Source organism: Pseudopipra pipra, chromosome 15 (assembly GCF_036250125.1).
Source record: "Pseudopipra pipra isolate bDixPip1 chromosome 15, bDixPip1.hap1, whole genome shotgun sequence".
Taxonomy (NCBI): domain Eukaryota; kingdom Metazoa; phylum Chordata; class Aves; order Passeriformes; family Pipridae; genus Pseudopipra; species Pseudopipra pipra.
In genome coordinates this window covers 4,746,024-4,762,378 of record NC_087563.1, presented here as the reverse complement: position 1 = coordinate 4,762,378, position 16,355 = coordinate 4,746,024, and the positions used below count along the sequence as shown (strand labels likewise).

Here is a 16,355-nt window from a genome sequence, read left to right as displayed (position 1 = left end):
CCTGAGTGTGGGGAATGGAGAAGTCTTGAGTCCTCACAAGAACAAACTTACCTTTCTTCTGCTATACGCAGAGAAAACCCAAGGTAGAAATGACTACTTTGAAGCATAAAGATTTTGTGACCTGTTTGACTCCCATAGGTGGATTTCTTGCTAAAGAAAATATATAGATTTACAGTAAAAACTTATGACCTGCTAGCACATGGATCACTTAGCACTTTTTCAAGATTTAAGTTTTATACATTTGAGGGGAAACGGCTTCTGTAATAAACATTCCTGTGTTCTGAAAACCGTAATACACCAATTTTTTTCTACCATCTCTACAACAGGCAGAGTACTCTGAGAAACGGTTCTGCCTGGAAACACCAACCTGAGTTCAGTTCAGAAGAAAGCAGAGTAGAACCCACTGTACATAGGGCTCCATTAGCCAGCCAGCCTAACAATGTTGGCTGCCTTCCAGACAAGCACTCTCACTCTCTCAGACCCATAGGGAGCACTGCAATTGCAAGCAAGCAGGGAGGAAAGGGAGGGGCAGAAAATGGGAATAATACAGAGGAGAAAGAGCAAGGATTTTAGGCAGTACAGCAGTACTTCATTTTTAATGGAAACCAAGCTGCTTGCTTTCATTTGTGCATTAATATTTCCCCCTCCTCTCCTCTGATTTTAACTCAGATAGCTGCAAAGTCCAGCTGCTCTGCTCACGGATTAAACCTCGGTGGTGCCTCATTAAAATGTATGCACCAATCACATCTGACTGAGGTATATGGACAATAAAAGTTGCTCTCAGCTGGGCTGAAGCACCGTATGCAGAGCTGTGTTCCTTCAGGGCACGCAGCTGGCTAAAGTCACTGGGGCCTGGGGCACCCGACAGAGTGAGCTGCTTAAGAGGGAAAACACCAGTAAGCAACTGTCTCACTTCATTTCCACCTCCTTGTCCTTCCCCCTTTGGCAGTTTCACTGGCAGGGCTGGCACTTCAGAGGGTTCATCTTCTCTTACACTTTCTGGGACTGACAGGAGTGGACTGGTGGCTGTGGCAGAGATCAGAGGAAAGAAGATCCTCTGCTTCTCAGAGGTAGAAACCTGGGGAAGGTTTCTTCAGTGAAACCCAGGTGCTGCAGACCAGCAGATAACCTTGCTCCATAAAGATATCCAGGGCTCAGAAATTGTAAGAACTACAGATGTGACCAGCAGGGAGGAATCTGCCAAAGGTCTGGGTGACAGGTTGTGAAAGAGGAGGGAACCAACCACTGCCTGTCAACCATAGGGAAAACATTTATATGAGACCTACCTGCAATGAAAAGCAAGAGTAAAACCTTTCAGAAGAAAGTAAAAGCATAGTGGACAACTGAGCCTAGAGGAGGAGGCTGACAATTTCAAAACTGGAGCTGATACTGTCCTAGAAACAAGTCTGCCAAATAGAAACTGTGTGTTACAACAGCTTTGTGCGTCTGTGGTAGAAGGAAACTGAGGCAAAGAACAACACCAAGCAAAAGAAAGACTGCTCAGAGGCAGTTCCCTCGCTACAGCTTTTTCTGTGCTGTGTCTCATCTCCCTGCCCTCTCTCTTCTCCCCTGTAACCTTTTAGCATTAACTTAAGCAATATTTTACCCACTTGGATATAAACCTATTTAAACATCATTTACTTAAAATATCATTTGGGGTGACTGGGCAGAGAATACACAGTCATTTCACTAGCTTCTGTAGGAAAGTCAAAACACTATAAATTCCTGCCCAGTTTACATTCTCATTTCCTCTCTGTCCACTCTGATGTGTTTCATCCCACTCCTGAGCCCACCGGGGGGTATCTGAATTAACTACAGCTAAAGCTGAATATATTCTGCACTGGGAGGCCAATCCCAGTGGAAATGTCTTGCCTGTCCAGCTCACTCCTAAATCAGGAGGTTTGCCAAGACCAGAAAGCTGTAGCACTGCAGCATCAGCAGTAGTTTCATACTAAGCCAAAACTGTAGCGTTCAGTAAATGTCACTCACTCACTGAATTGTTTCCAGACAGCATTGAGGGATTTGACCATTTCCACACCATGTTGAATAACACTGCCCAAACTATTCAACAAACACCAGCAACACTTAATATATATTTCTGGCATTCTCCCAGCTGGATTCAGGTCACAAAAAAGGGCAAATCCTTCTGAACTCTGGCTCAGAGGTTTACTGTAACATGTAAGTTTAATACCTAATAACCTTCTAATATTAGTACTAGTCAACAAGTTTATCCAGTTTGTCAGAATTACCCAGTATTCAGTGAATAAAATTATGGCAGCTTATAGAAACAAACTACACTCTTTAAAGAATTGAGCTGTGTTATATGAATATTAATGAGATAATTGTTTTAAAACTATCCTTAAGATAAACACAAGCAAATATCATTCTATTTGTGCTTACCCTCTTCTCTCAGCCTGGGCTCTTTCTAACAGTCTATTCTAAATTATCCTCCATATGCAGCTTCTGACCTTGCATTGCTCCTTTTACCCATTAAAAGCTCCACTATTTTAATAGTGCTCTGTGCACCTAGGCTGAAATATAGCTGCAAGTAAGTTCAACTTGGTGCTAAACCAGCTTCTGTGCTCTATAAAGAGAAATGAATGGCTGTCAAGAGATCCTACCTTCTTTTTATCTTTTGTGTGAAGTCATATTTTAGACCCCTTCCAGCTTAATAAATTACTAATTACAGCTAAGCAATATAAACATTTTCTTACAAGTTTAGGTTCTTCCCTAACTAGTTTGAAAAAAAAAAGCTCCAAACAAACAAACAAACAAAAAAACCCGACAAAAAATGAAATAAACCAGAAAACTCTTAAGAGAGTGTAATCTCAGTTCTGTACTCTGGAAGAAAAATTCAGTATGGAAGTATTTTCCCAACTCCTCCACACCACCAAACAATGTGTGAGCTACGGTGAGGTTTTTGTGGGCCATGAGGAGTTGGGGTGAATTGTCCAGACTGCAGGTGCACATGAAGATCAACTAATGCACTTCTGTGAAGAACTGAACAAGTCAGCAACCCTGGGGGTGTGGATCTATAAAAGAGCTTACTAGAGACTTGTAAACAGTCTCTCCTAAACTTCATCACCAATTTTTCATTTACAAAAGATCAGATGCTTCACGCAAGCTGGCAATTGCACACAGAAACATATGTTCCCCCAGACAGCACATTATCATTTTTATTCCTCTTCCATGCAAGCTCTCCCCAAATGCCCATTCAGTTCTATTTTCTACTTACAAAGAAATGAGAGATTTCAAGCCTTTGAATGCGTCGGGCGCAATGTCAGTTATTTGGTTCTTGCTGATGTCTCTGCAAAGAGAAGGGAGGATTAAAAAAACAATTGTAAACAGGAATTTGACGAAAAGATTCTAGCTGTGGTTTATTGGAAGAACACACTTGATATAAAAACAGAAGTAAAAGATCATATTAACTCAGAGAAGTGATGCTAGGGCACAGAAAGGCAAATTCCAGGAAGGATCAGGAAACATCAGTCAGTATGACAAGCCACCAGCCTCAATAACCAGAATTCTCCTGCTAATGAGGTCTTTCATTTTATGGGCATTAAAACACAGGTTTTTATGAAGAGTTTTGGAGCACAACAGTGATGTTGATAAAACCATCTTAAGAGCTGTTAGTACTGGAGACCGTGCTGCGACTCTGTGGGGTGGCCCTCAAGCACGAGAAGCAGCCCATGACAAAGCATAAAGGTTGTTTGAATGTTTAAATGCAGGCATGGGAGGCCAACTTTATAACAATACAGAGGATCACACAGACTGCCCAGCCCCTGATCCCAAAGCAGGCCCCAGTGCCACTGAGGAGCTCAGCACGGGACCAGTGGTGCCTGGGTTTTAATGGCAGAATTCCACCACGACCTTGACCTGGTGAAGCAGCTGAGAGAAGAGGGTTGACAGAGCACTGGCAGGTCTGCCCAGAGTTTTCAGACACTGGGGAAAGGCTCTGAGCACCTGAATGGAAATCGTGGAGCTCTGAAGGCCAGCAGCACTGTGGGAACACCCAGTGAGTGTGCTGCAGACCCTGCCAGGGAGCCCAGCAAGATTCCGCCCTTTCAGCTGCGGTGTGAGTGGAATTCAGCACAGCCTGCTGTCATCTGCGAGGGAAGCGTGTTCCTGGTTAGGAAAATACCCTTCAGTTCTAATCATAACCAACAAAGATGAATAGAGACTGTGCCACAGCATCTTTATAGATGGAGCCCAATTTACTCCACGTGGTACCCAGATGCTCAGAGCCTTACAGTGACTGTCACTGCCACCCAAACTTTCTGTCAATCAGTTCAACCAAGTGCTTAGCTGAGAGACAACTTTCAGCCACCCTCACTGCATTCCCTGACAGTTGGTATCAGCTTGTATCACTAGCATTAAATCTCTTCACTGAGAGCTGAAACTGCAGTAATACAGTATTTCAAGTACATCTTCACTGATATTTCCACTGGGGCACATGCTAAGTAGACTCTAAATAAACATCACTTGAATGAGAACTTAATAATCAGAAAGTAAGAAGGTTTGCCATTCTATACATGTTTTGAGCCACAAATTATGTCGGTTAAAATTTTAACGCAGTCCTCCGTTTTCAAATCTAGCCACATAAAGTGGGATTTTTGAGGTTTTTTGGTTCCCTTATAAGATTTGATAATTTTATAAGGCTCATCAAACCAATCTGCTCTGCAATCTACTGTTGTTTTCTGTTACAACATCCTGCTTGCCAGGACAGTGTTCATGGAAGGTTTCTGGTTCTTCAGCTCGACTTACACCAGCCAAATTTGCCACAGTGAAAGTAGCAATATTTACTTTTATACAGGTTTTTGTGCAACTTGTTTAGGCTGACTTCTGCTTTTTATCTAGCAAGCAGGAATCTGATGTGGATCAGTTCTATCTATTTATCAAGCAATGCATTAAAATCCATGAAAATCACATGAAAAGACGGGTTTGCTGAACAGCAACAAGCATCTGAAAGGGGCATCTGATTTCTGACACAAGGATTTCGGCACTATTTTATTGATTTGCTGCATTTCCACATCTCCATCCTTCCTCTCTCCCCATGTCCGGACACTAATGAGTGTATAACTAATGGTGCCTGAACGTGCAGAAATGCCATGCTGGGTGATGACACTCACTCACTTCATGCAGATGCACTACAATCAGCATTAGAAGATAATTAGACACATTATTTCCTTTCCATTAGAGCCCAAGTTCCTCTGCTGTTGGATAAGGAGGCTCCATCTGACTTGACTGAGGGAAAGGGATTCAATTATGTCCTTGTATTTTTCTTCCCTTCGTTTGGCCTGCTTGGGTAAGATTGTCCTATTCTGTGCTTGATTTACATCAAGACAAAGAGACATAGGTTTTTGTAAAAGACAATTTAGATGACATAAGGCTCATTCTCATAGTTTAGGGTATCTCTGAATCCCTCAGGGGAAGTGTGGCTCTTCAACTGGAAATGTAATAAAATTACCAGGATTCCACTCAGGCAGGGAATACATGAGTCACCTCATACTTGTCTCCCTGCACCTCTGGCAGCACAGTAGAAATCTTTCCAAAGGTTATTGAACAGACCTTGGAGGGTGGCTGTGCTCAGTTACCAGCTAGGGACATAAATTGGGTTTGACTTTGCACCAGGGGAGCAAGGATACCCTGCAAGTCACTGTGCAACTGTAGGGCTTAAATGTCTTTACTGTAAAAGGTTTTGAAACAAAACAGATTTATTTTTAGATGCAGCCATATGCAAAATTATTAATAGCATTGGATGAATGTGCTCTTTGTTGAGTAACATTATTAGAAACAGATTACTTGATTATCTCTCACATGTAAAATGGACTGTTCTCATTTGACAGGAGTACTCAGCAAACTCCATGTCATATATGGTTTAGTTTTTAGAAGCTGCTTAACAAAAGTAGCAACTCCACAGAGCTACTGGGAAGCCTGTGACATCTCAATGTGTTTTCTGCTAATATGTGGTAAAATTAATCTGACAAACTGGAATGTCACTACAAGCATCAGAGAGGTACAACATCTTTCAAAGTGGTTCTATGTACTTGGTTCTTAGTCTTGCTCTACAAACTTGCTACAAACTTGTTAGTTAAAAGTTACAGAACTATGGGTACAAGCACAACTGCTCTGTGAATTAATTCAAAATGGCTTGTCTGGGCTTCGATACTTCATGCAATCATGACAACTTCTACTCCTGGACAAGGGATGTGTCTCCTTGAAGCCCCTGAAACCTCTTCTAAAGCCCTTGAATAATTGAGCACAGAGCTGGGGTTATACCCACCCCAAAATCAGGGAAACCATCACCCCAGATTATATCATTCAAGTGCATATTTGAATCCTTCAAGTGTCAAATCTTCCTTCTCAGAAGAGACAGATACATTTAGCTTCATGTCATTAATTGTGTGAGGAGATGTGGGCAATTATGATTAAGGTCAAGGCACAAAATATTCCAGCTCCTTAACTAAAATTGGATCACCAAAGTAGCTCTCCCATCCTAGAAGTTGTTGAAGAGACATTCTAAAGGGCAAACTCCAGCTCCATGCAAGTATAACACTTGAATTAACATCCATCCTCTGCTATCATCTTGACTTATTAATATCAAGTCCTATCAAGATTATCTTGGACAACTGGCTCTTACTTAAAAATTAATCTCAGTTATCCAATTAGCTAAGAAACGGAAATTGTCTAATCTTGCAGGAAATACTCAGTAAACAATCAAAATCCAGAGTGCTGCAACTGAGAAGGCAAATACCCATAACATTCTTGTATATTTATTCACTAGGAGAAAAATAAAATTTACAGTGGTATGCTAATATTCCTCTGAAGTAGATAAAAATATTATAATGGTTAATAGTAATAATAACAACAATTATATTAATGTTCTTCATCTGTGCCCTGAGCAGAGTATCAATTAACTAAATTGATAATCTTCATGCTATGGCACTGCTCATTGGAATCAAAGTGACAGGAAGGAAGAAAGGCTCAGTGATATCGAACATGTCCTTCCTCTAATGGAAAAAAAATGGATGATTCTTTTGTTTTAAGAGATAGTCTTTTGACTAAAGTATATTTTTGTGTTGACAGTACTGGGAATCTTGCACACTGAAAATACAATCTCAATAATCTCTTCAAATACTGAAACAAATGTCCTCAATTAAACTATGTGTAACCGAAGTGCTGCTCAATTTATAACCTCACCCTCCAGCAGGAACAAAACTTAAACAAGGAGACAGGTCAATAACCAAATGGCAAAACATCATGTATGTTATGGGACATTCTGCAGCCCAACCACCTCTCCCAAGTTCTTCCACAAAATGCTCTTCCGTTAACTCAGCTTTGACACAGATCATCTGGCACAATAACTTATTATTTAATTATGAGTTCAGATCTCAATGAGTATGCCAATTATTCTCCAGAAAGCTGTTAACACAACTTGCTAATGGAATTCTGCTGTGAAATTCTAACATTAATCATTTCACATAGTAAGTGCTGCACTGGATTGAGCAGCTAGTAATGTGAAAGAACATTTTTCTGGTCAACTCCCTTAAAACTAGAGTTCACCAATTAAGACAAATGAAAGGACAGTAAAACACTGCCAAAACCTAAAGTTAGTCACACCTCAGAAAGAACTATGTAGTGATTTTAATAATGAAAAAATTACAAGTTAGGTCACTGGTAAGGGATTCATCATTTTTCACTGAAATTACCATCTCACTATCCAATACAGGACTTCTTTAAAAATACATACAGCTATATTGAAAGTGAGACAGAAGAATGGAGACCCTCTAAGATTGATGATTAGACCTGTTAAATATTAAGATCCATATTTACAGCTCTTCAGCTCTAGGAACTTGGTGAGTTTGGACTGGAAAATGCAGTCATTTTACCCTTACATCAATGGGACTGCAGGAGCTCATTTCAGTTTCCAAAAGCATTAGCTATCTGCTCATCCAGTGTCTTCCATGAAATGAGCTCACACTGTCTTAATCCCAGCATTGTTCACATCAGAAAAGAACTGCAAAAGCACCTTTTCAGCAGAGTTAGCACTGAGCTACAAAGCCAGGATGACTCCTGGAAGTTACTGGTCCAGTGGTACCATAAACCTCTTGATATTGTGATCAACCAGGAGTAACTTGCTTTACCATTATTTGTGTCATAGTGCTACCGTCACATCATCTCTTATATATATCACTTAAAAATGAAAAGAAAACCCAGCTGGGGGAATGCCTGGGTTATCTGCAAGACAGAGCTGCTACACATAAGGGTTATATATTTTTTTTTTTTAATCCAAAAAGAAAACACAAGAGCTAATACAAAAATAATTGTCTGGGTATCAACTGGTGATTAAGCAACAGGGAAAACAAGCTCCCCAGCAGATTTCTTTGTTTCCTTGTAAACAGTCAAACCATTTCAACATCAGGCCACTGAAGGCACCACAAAAAAAATCCACACTCCTGCTCTAAGTGGGGTCAACTTCACTGAACTGCTGCAAACAGACACCAGAACAAAAGAGAGAAAAAAAAAAACGGGACTTCAAATCTTTTCTGAGGAAGCAGATTTGAAGTTTGAACAGACTAACAACTAATTAGATCACATCGTTTATAATAGGAAGTGAAATTAAGCATTATTAAGGATTTCATGCACTGTTAGGCATCCTGAACCGAATTCCATTGTTGCTTACACTTTGAAGAGATTATTTGTGCAATCCCCAGTGATTTCAACACAGAATTGCCAATATGTTTCTGAAATAAAGATACTGAACTTGAAGCTGGAAGTTTCATGATTGCCCTTGCATGTTGGTCTTATTAAAACTTACATTCTCTTAAGCTTCTTGTACTGGGTGAAAGCTCCAGGGGGAATGATTTTGATGAGGTTTTGTTCCAAACGTCTGAAAACAAACAAAGCAATATACATGTTAACTACACAGCTACAGGATGGGAATCACATTAAACATGACAGCAAATTTTGTATAAATATAAAAACAAATTTATGTTTATGCAAGACACATTTTTTCTTTTGAAATCCACTGAATGGAGAAAAACGCTGAGAAAATAACTTAGAAAATAAAACAATCTCTTTGATTACACTAAATTGGAACAGCAAAAAAGCCTCAGGTTAGAGAAACTGCACCTTTAAGTCTCGTGGAATTAATAAATAACAGTATGTATATTTGAAAGTTAAGGTAGAAAATAAAAAATGCAGATGCTTTCCTTGACTAGGTGTTGTAAACAGAACGTAGCCACCTGAACTAAAAGCTAGGCTATGTTGTGACAGCTTAATAAGCAGATTAATAATACTAGCAGAACAATTCAAGGAGCAAGAATCTGTGGGAACATGCTAAAAAACAAAGTGGATTCACTGCAAGATGAATCCAGATTTTTAAGAGGAAAGGGGGAGAAACTTTATGTTAAAGCAGTACAAAAAAGAACAGTATCTTCCTATTTTAACTACCAAATGCTGAAGGTTTTCTAAAATATGGTTTGGACTACATGAAAATGCTGCTGTTTTTATTTCTAAGATTTGGGTTGAAAGAGGTATTCTTTATGAAGTATCATAAATGCATGTCTCACTAACATAAAATGTAAGCAGCTTTAAGATACCACATACAGTAACCACTAAGATTAATTTCTCTTCCTTCCCAGAAGTACTTTCAATTGTCAGCAAGTTCCCCAAATTCCTGCTAAAAGGAATAACTTCTCCTCAGATGAACTCTAAGTGTTCATCTCAATTAGAAATGTAGAAGTAGATTCCCATAAAATAAATTTCAATGACCGCGACAGCTAAAATTCTACAGAGTTGGAACTGAGAGTAAAATGTGATTTTTCCTTGCTCTTACTTATTGTTCAAATGTTGTGTATTTTTTCCCCAAAGTGCCATAAAAAAGAAAGAGTTTAAATAGTAAAAAATCTGCGGTTGGAAATGGAATTGAAATACAAAAACATACTGCAATGATGGAATGAAGCACTCTAGTCATTTGGAGCTGCTGCAGCATTGCAGAGGGGAGAAAAAAATTTTAGAACCAGGAATGGAGATAAAATGAAATGGGAGAAGGGAGAAATAAATCAAGGTTTGGGAATAATGCAGAGAAAATGTGTAAGGCCCATCAGCTCTCTGTTGCACAGGGTATCCTTCTGGTGATCCACAGACAAGAGAAAAAATCCCCTTGAAAATAAGATGATTTGCCAGCACAGTTGTACTCTAAGAAGCTATTTAAGTCTCAAATATTGTGATATTTGCACAGTCAACTTGTACAGCCAACGTGCATGCCCTCTTTTATTTCTGTAGCAGTCTATCTTAAAGGTTGTGATCAGAGTTAATTCTACTCCTTGTTTTGTGATTTGAATTAGTGTCTGAGATTTCCCTTCCAGTTGGTCTAAATATAACACGCTTCATTTCTGGCAAGTCCACAGTGAAATGCAAATTGCTGCAAGCTCCAGCACACCACTATTGTTGGGTGTTTGTCACCAGAATTAGCAGTACACATACTCTTCCCATAAAGGCTTTTTGTCAGCCTGCCAGTTGGGTGTTTCACTCCTCCCAAGTATTTCTGTGCAGACACTTCGAGGAACAAAAGAGGGCCGTGCCTGCCCAATTCCCTGGCCCTGGGGATGGAAACTGGGGGATCACACGTCCTGCACACAGGCACAGCAGTCCTTGCAGGGAAACTCAAATGAAAAGATGGGGGGCAGGGGGGAGAACATGTCCTTTTTTATAATCACTTAAAATTCCAAGGAAATTTTAGTGATTTAAGAGTGGAAATACACACTGAATTTTCCTCTCGTAGGGTGAAAAAAATACAAAATTGGAATAGCCACATGTCCCAAGTAATAAAAAACAACACAGAAATTTCCAGAAAAGGTGGAGAGGAAGACAGAAACAGGAGTTCTTCGAGAGAGCTGCCTTCTGAAACTACTGCTGAACTCTTCACCCATTCCTACAGGATTTACAGCAGATGGCCTGTACAGAAATAGATGGACAAGGCTGGTGTCATCTGCTGCTCTAGTTTCACCTCAGACCTTACATTTTTGAAGCTCTCTGTAAATGAAGGACTAAAGACTACACAGCAGCCATCCTGCTCAGTGCACTACATCTTGCAGATGCTACCAGGGAAGCACAGGCAGCACCACGGGCTCTCATCAGGGTGTGTTTGCTGGTGGGCTCCAACTTGGGCACAAAACAGAGCCAATCCTGGAGCATTAAATAAGTGCTTGTGCTGCATTAAATACGCTGTATTAAACAAGCACGTGTTTTAATTATAGATTGGCAGGCAAAGCCTGGAAAACACAATGCACTTACACAACTAAAATAGCAGAAAACACATTGTTTGGATTAATAGTTTGTGCTTTCACCTCATCTGAGCTCGTAAATGACATGTCAAGGACAGCAGAGGATTTAAAATCTCAAGAAACACTAGGTTCTGCCAGAAGGGGTGTTGGCAATTTCAGGGTGATGAAGGCTTAATTATAAAACAGTGTTGTTCATGACATAATGGGAAACTGCTGTTAGAGGTGCCATCTTTGAAATAAAGTGAAAAACACAGTCCTTACCTATGTTGGCATTTTTTCCTCCAAAAATCGAACAGCTAATCTAAATTTTACCACCACATTTTATTTCAGAGAAAACTACCTGGTTTACCTAGAACATGACCTTTGGAAAACTGTGCTTTTCATGGTCCATCCCTGCAGCCTATGGAGTGCTGTCATACACTATAAAACCACCTGTGCTAGTGCAAAGCAGCATCGGGAGTTCATTTTTGGGCGGTGTTATCAGAATATACCATAAAATAATTTTACAACACATTTGAGAAACGTGTATAAGACACACAGCCCTAAAAGGGTAAATTTTCATAATTTAAACTACTACCCCCTGCATTTAAGATTTCTTACAACTCAAGAAAATTTCCCTCGATTCTCCTCTGGTATTTCATACTCAGATCTGCTCACAACACTCGACAAGTAGAATTCACGACACTGATACAATAAATTGGCCCTGTTCAAACTCCCAGCAGCTTTTGTTCCTCCCTTCAGTTCCCAGTTTCCCGGTGCCATGTCTCCTGCTGCCAGCTGAGTGCTGAGATGAATTGAAGCGTGTCTCCCCCCTTCTGACACCCAGCAACGCTCTGTCTGCCTCCCCAAGCTTTATTTTAGTGTCTTTGACAACAACATCAAAGGACAAGAACAATTTCCTTTCTATTCTCCAATATATCATCAAGAGATTGGAAAGTATGAGGGCTCAATGGATTCAGATACATTTTTCTTGTAACAACATGATGTTAGACAGGGTAAAGTCCTCCCTCTTCCCACTCTCTTTAAATGACTTTGCAGCAATGACAGCAAAAAGTAAACATATCAAAGAAAAAAAAAATCCAAAACAAACAGGGGGAAACCATGCAGTTAAAGATGAAAAACTATCCCAGAGTAAAGAATAAGCACTCGAATTCCCATGCTAATCCATCTCAGAGTTCACTGAGGTGCAAATCTTTTCATCACCTCCTCACGTGGTGCCTGTAACTGCTCAGCCCAGGACGGAGAAACACAAAGGATAAAAAAACTCTGCATAACGCGGGCTGAGCAGAGCCAGCTCACACTCAGGAGTGACGAAGCCATTTGTCTTGAAGAGTGATTCCCCCTGCAGAGTGGGGGAGACAGACGTATTAATTTGGGCTTTAACTATCTCCCTTTCTTTGAGGGAAAGAAAGAATTTGTTATTTGGGTCTCTAATGGAGCGGTTTGCCAGCAATTTTCCCATTTCAAACACCGTCTCAGCTGCTAATGTGTAATGTTTTGTCAAGCTTACCTACCCATAACACAGACAAATCACTACCTTGGAGAAAAAGAGAGAGGGAGTGAAGCATCAGTACTGATAATTCTCAGCTGTCAGATGAATAGAGCCTACAAATGAGACAGCCACGCTCTATTAGCGGTGCCACCGAGCTCCTGCCTGAGACGTGTCACAAACGTCCCCCTGCACTGGGCAGCCACCGACTTCCCTGCTGGCAGCCAGAAAACGAGTGGATGAGCCAGACTGCTCCCAGGGATGGGGCTCTTTGGGGCTGGCATTGCTCAGGCAGCCAAGAACCAGAGCAATCTCTGAGAGAGCCAAAAGGTAAGATCAGGTGAGTGTGCAGCAGGAACCTGTAGCACGCTCCTGCCTGGCAGGACACACACAACCTGCATGGAGGTTGTTGGGAAGGACAAAACCCTCCCTTTCCTCTTATTTTCCCCTGCCCTATAAGCAGGGATTTGCAGGGACTGTTTGAAGGAAATGAGGAGTGTGTACATCCACCACAGTGACAGAGCCCAGGGCTGGGGAGAAACGTTTGCATCAGGAAGGAGGAAATTTCTAGAGCACTTAACAGTCACGAGAGACTTTTCCTCCTTGTCAAGGACTGAAAACAACTGGATTAAAAAAAAAATCTGCTTGGACCATTATTTCACCTTTATCTCATATTTTGTGCTTTGTATCTTATCATATATTTTTGACTCTGATGAAGGAAAGCCCACAGATGTATTTTCAGTATTTAAGATGAATAAGTCACGCTTAAAATCTGATCTTCTTACTACAAATATGAGCTAGATCTGGTCCCTGCCCTTATGCCTTTCTTTGCCTCTTCCTTTGAAAGACAAGCTTTATTCCTACCATGCACAACAGGTTTGGCCAGCTGCACTGAAGTATTTACCCTAAGACAGCCCTGGATCAGAGACACCCTTGCTGGGAAAGAAGGAAGGAATCCTGCCCTGCAGTTACAGTCAGAACCTGTGGCTCATTCAGCAGCAAAACATGCAGAAGCCACAGTTGTCACTCCTCAAACCCCAGAACAGGGCACTGCTCTGCAAGGCAAAACCCCTGCAGTCCTGCTGCTTCAGAAAGTGTTTATGGACCTACATCCCAAGGAACAGCCTTTTGTGTCTCTCACCCCTCAGTTCTAAGGTAGAAAATGAGCTTTAGGATGGCAGGACATGCAGTATTTTAAATGTCTGTGCTCAATGCTTGTTTCAACAGAGTTAAAGCCTTCAGCCTCTGCCCCAGCCACAGACTCTACCACCACTGTAAAACCTCTAAACACATATGGTTCTCCAAGACTTTTATAGTGCTGCCTTTCATCGCAGCACCTGAATGACTTCCAAATAAAATTAAAAATTTGCATTATAGATCCCTCTCATTGAGGCTGCCTTAGGAACTGAAGAGCTGAGAGCCATTAAACCATCCACCTATAGTAATACAAGGTGACAACTAGAATTTCCCTTCATATTCTGTTTGGTGCTGATTTTCAGAGTCTGGCTGTCAAGCTCCTGCTATAGTTTTAGACAGGGCTGCTTATTAACAACTCACCTGAGGGCAGACATTCAACAGACAAAATCCTACCAACAATGAACTGAGTTGTCAACTAAATCTACCCAGGAACTTACACAGACAATTCTGCTCACCAGAAGACATCTTTCAGAATGAAACCAGATGTTTTGATATGTTCCCTGCTCATCTGAAAGTAGTGCTAGTGATATTGGATCTTCTAACATGCCCCAGTGAATCTAGTTTCAGCTGTCACAACTGTGTAACTGAGTATTTGGTCAGGTATCAGCTGGTAAATGCTGAATTTGCAATGGCAGCTGCATTATGAATCCATCAGCTCTGTTGTAGCACGTTGATCTTGCATTAAGTGCAGTACAGACAAATAGGAAGACATCAGAGAAATCCTTAGACTGGTATTTAGCAAAACACTTTTTGACATCACAGCAACGTACCTCTAACCACATAGACACCAGAATGCAGCATTACACTGCCAAACCTCAAGGTTTCTCCATCTACCACTGTGACACTCCACAGTCCCGGTCGGAATTTTTGGTCCTTCTCACAACCTGTCGTTGTTATCCCCCCTGTCAGACTCATTCATGTATTTTCCTTGCTTCATCCCTGGAGTGAGGGTGCAGGGCCTCACCCAGCACCTGCCACTGCAATGCCACCACTGCAGGACCTGCTCTGGGTTGTGCCCAGCTGTAAAACCAGGGACTCCAGCTGAGCTCCCCAGAGCCACCACCAGTGAGGATCTCAAAGGTTTAACAGAAGCTGGTTTGGGGTAGAATACAAAATAATGGCTCCCTGTTCCCATCTCAGCAGACTTTGTTGGGTCGCTGGACTTGGGATCAGGGTTTACAGGAAGAATTTTACTTGTATACAGGCTGTGAACACAAATCCAAGACACAGAGTCCTTAGGTTGGAGAAATTTGGGAATTTCTAGCCCAGTTACATACCTCATTCAACCAGCACACACGAGTGTGTGTGTGTGTGTGTGTGTGTGTGTGTGTTTCCAAGATGTTGTGGTCTAGCAAACAGCAGTGACAGGGATTTCACTCCTGGATTTTTGTGACACCCCATTGTTCCAGTTCAGACTTAGAGATTCCAGTTCAGAAGGCTCCAAAGAGACCATCCCACAGAGATGAGGTTCTTGTGTTCAACAGCAGAGCATCTGCTCTGAGCCTGACTCAACCTTAGACCTTTGCTGAGCACTTTCTGTTGTTATTTTTTTTTAATTGGATTTTTTTGGGGGGGGGGTTGTTTTGGTTTGGGGGTTTTTCTTCTTTTTTTTTTTTTTTTTCTGAAGCTTTAAGTCATATCTGGGAGAAAGATGGTTTCTACAGGGCCTATGGGAAAGCAATCACTCACCTATGGCTACAGTTCTTGAATGTAAAGCAGCAGGAATGATTTTTAACAGACCAGACTCAGAATGTTTGTGTTCCTGAGAACAAGTTTTTGCTCTGTGAGGTCCCAGAAAGACTAACCCCGTAACACATCCCATTATTATTTCATTAGTGCTTGAGTAGGTCAGTCCCAACCACCCTCTATTGGCTTCCAATTACTTCAAGAAAATTCCAGCCCAGACTGCTCTCCAAATTCTGTCACAATGCTATCCCTAGCTCAGGGATTTGAGGATTTCAACTTGGTTTGCAAGATATTTGTCAAGTTGTAACACAAAAATATACTTTTAGACTTGTTGGAAATGGAAGAAAGTTAACTGAGAGAAAAGAAAAAAAAGTAATTCTTTCATCTCTAATCTAACTTACTTTTAAGAGCTCCATACATTCTGTAACATCTATTTTTATTACACATTTACAAATACTGACAAAAAAAAGGCAGAGCACCAGAAATTAGTAGAAAAATTAAATAGTTTTCTGGTAGTTGAAGTTCTGCCACCTGTAATACTTTGTCAACAAAACGGATTATGGCATTTGACTATAAACTTTCCTCAAATACTTCCTTCTTTTCCTAATTTTTTAAGCAAAATAAACAGGACAACACATGTAAAAAAAGACAATTAGTGTTTCATCCAGTAAAAAAAATCTGATTACTATATTTTA

The 16,355-nt window shown here is 40.8% G+C and overlaps 1 protein-coding gene across 2 annotated transcripts in view; it reads right to left on the bottom strand.

The window, feature by feature from the left end:
- SLIT3 (slit guidance ligand 3) overlaps nucleotides 1-16,355 on the bottom strand; it is a 474,289-nt gene that overhangs the window by 149,554 nt on the left and 308,380 nt on the right. For both annotated transcript variants that reach the window (XM_064671611.1, XM_064671612.1), the window contains 2 exons: nucleotides 8,819-8,890; nucleotides 3,236-3,307 (listed from right to left, as the gene is read on the bottom strand). In XM_064671611.1, the coding sequence (XP_064527681.1) occupies nucleotides 3,236-3,307; nucleotides 8,819-8,890 (144 nt within the window). The remainder of the gene's footprint in view (nucleotides 1-3,235; nucleotides 3,308-8,818; nucleotides 8,891-16,355) is intronic.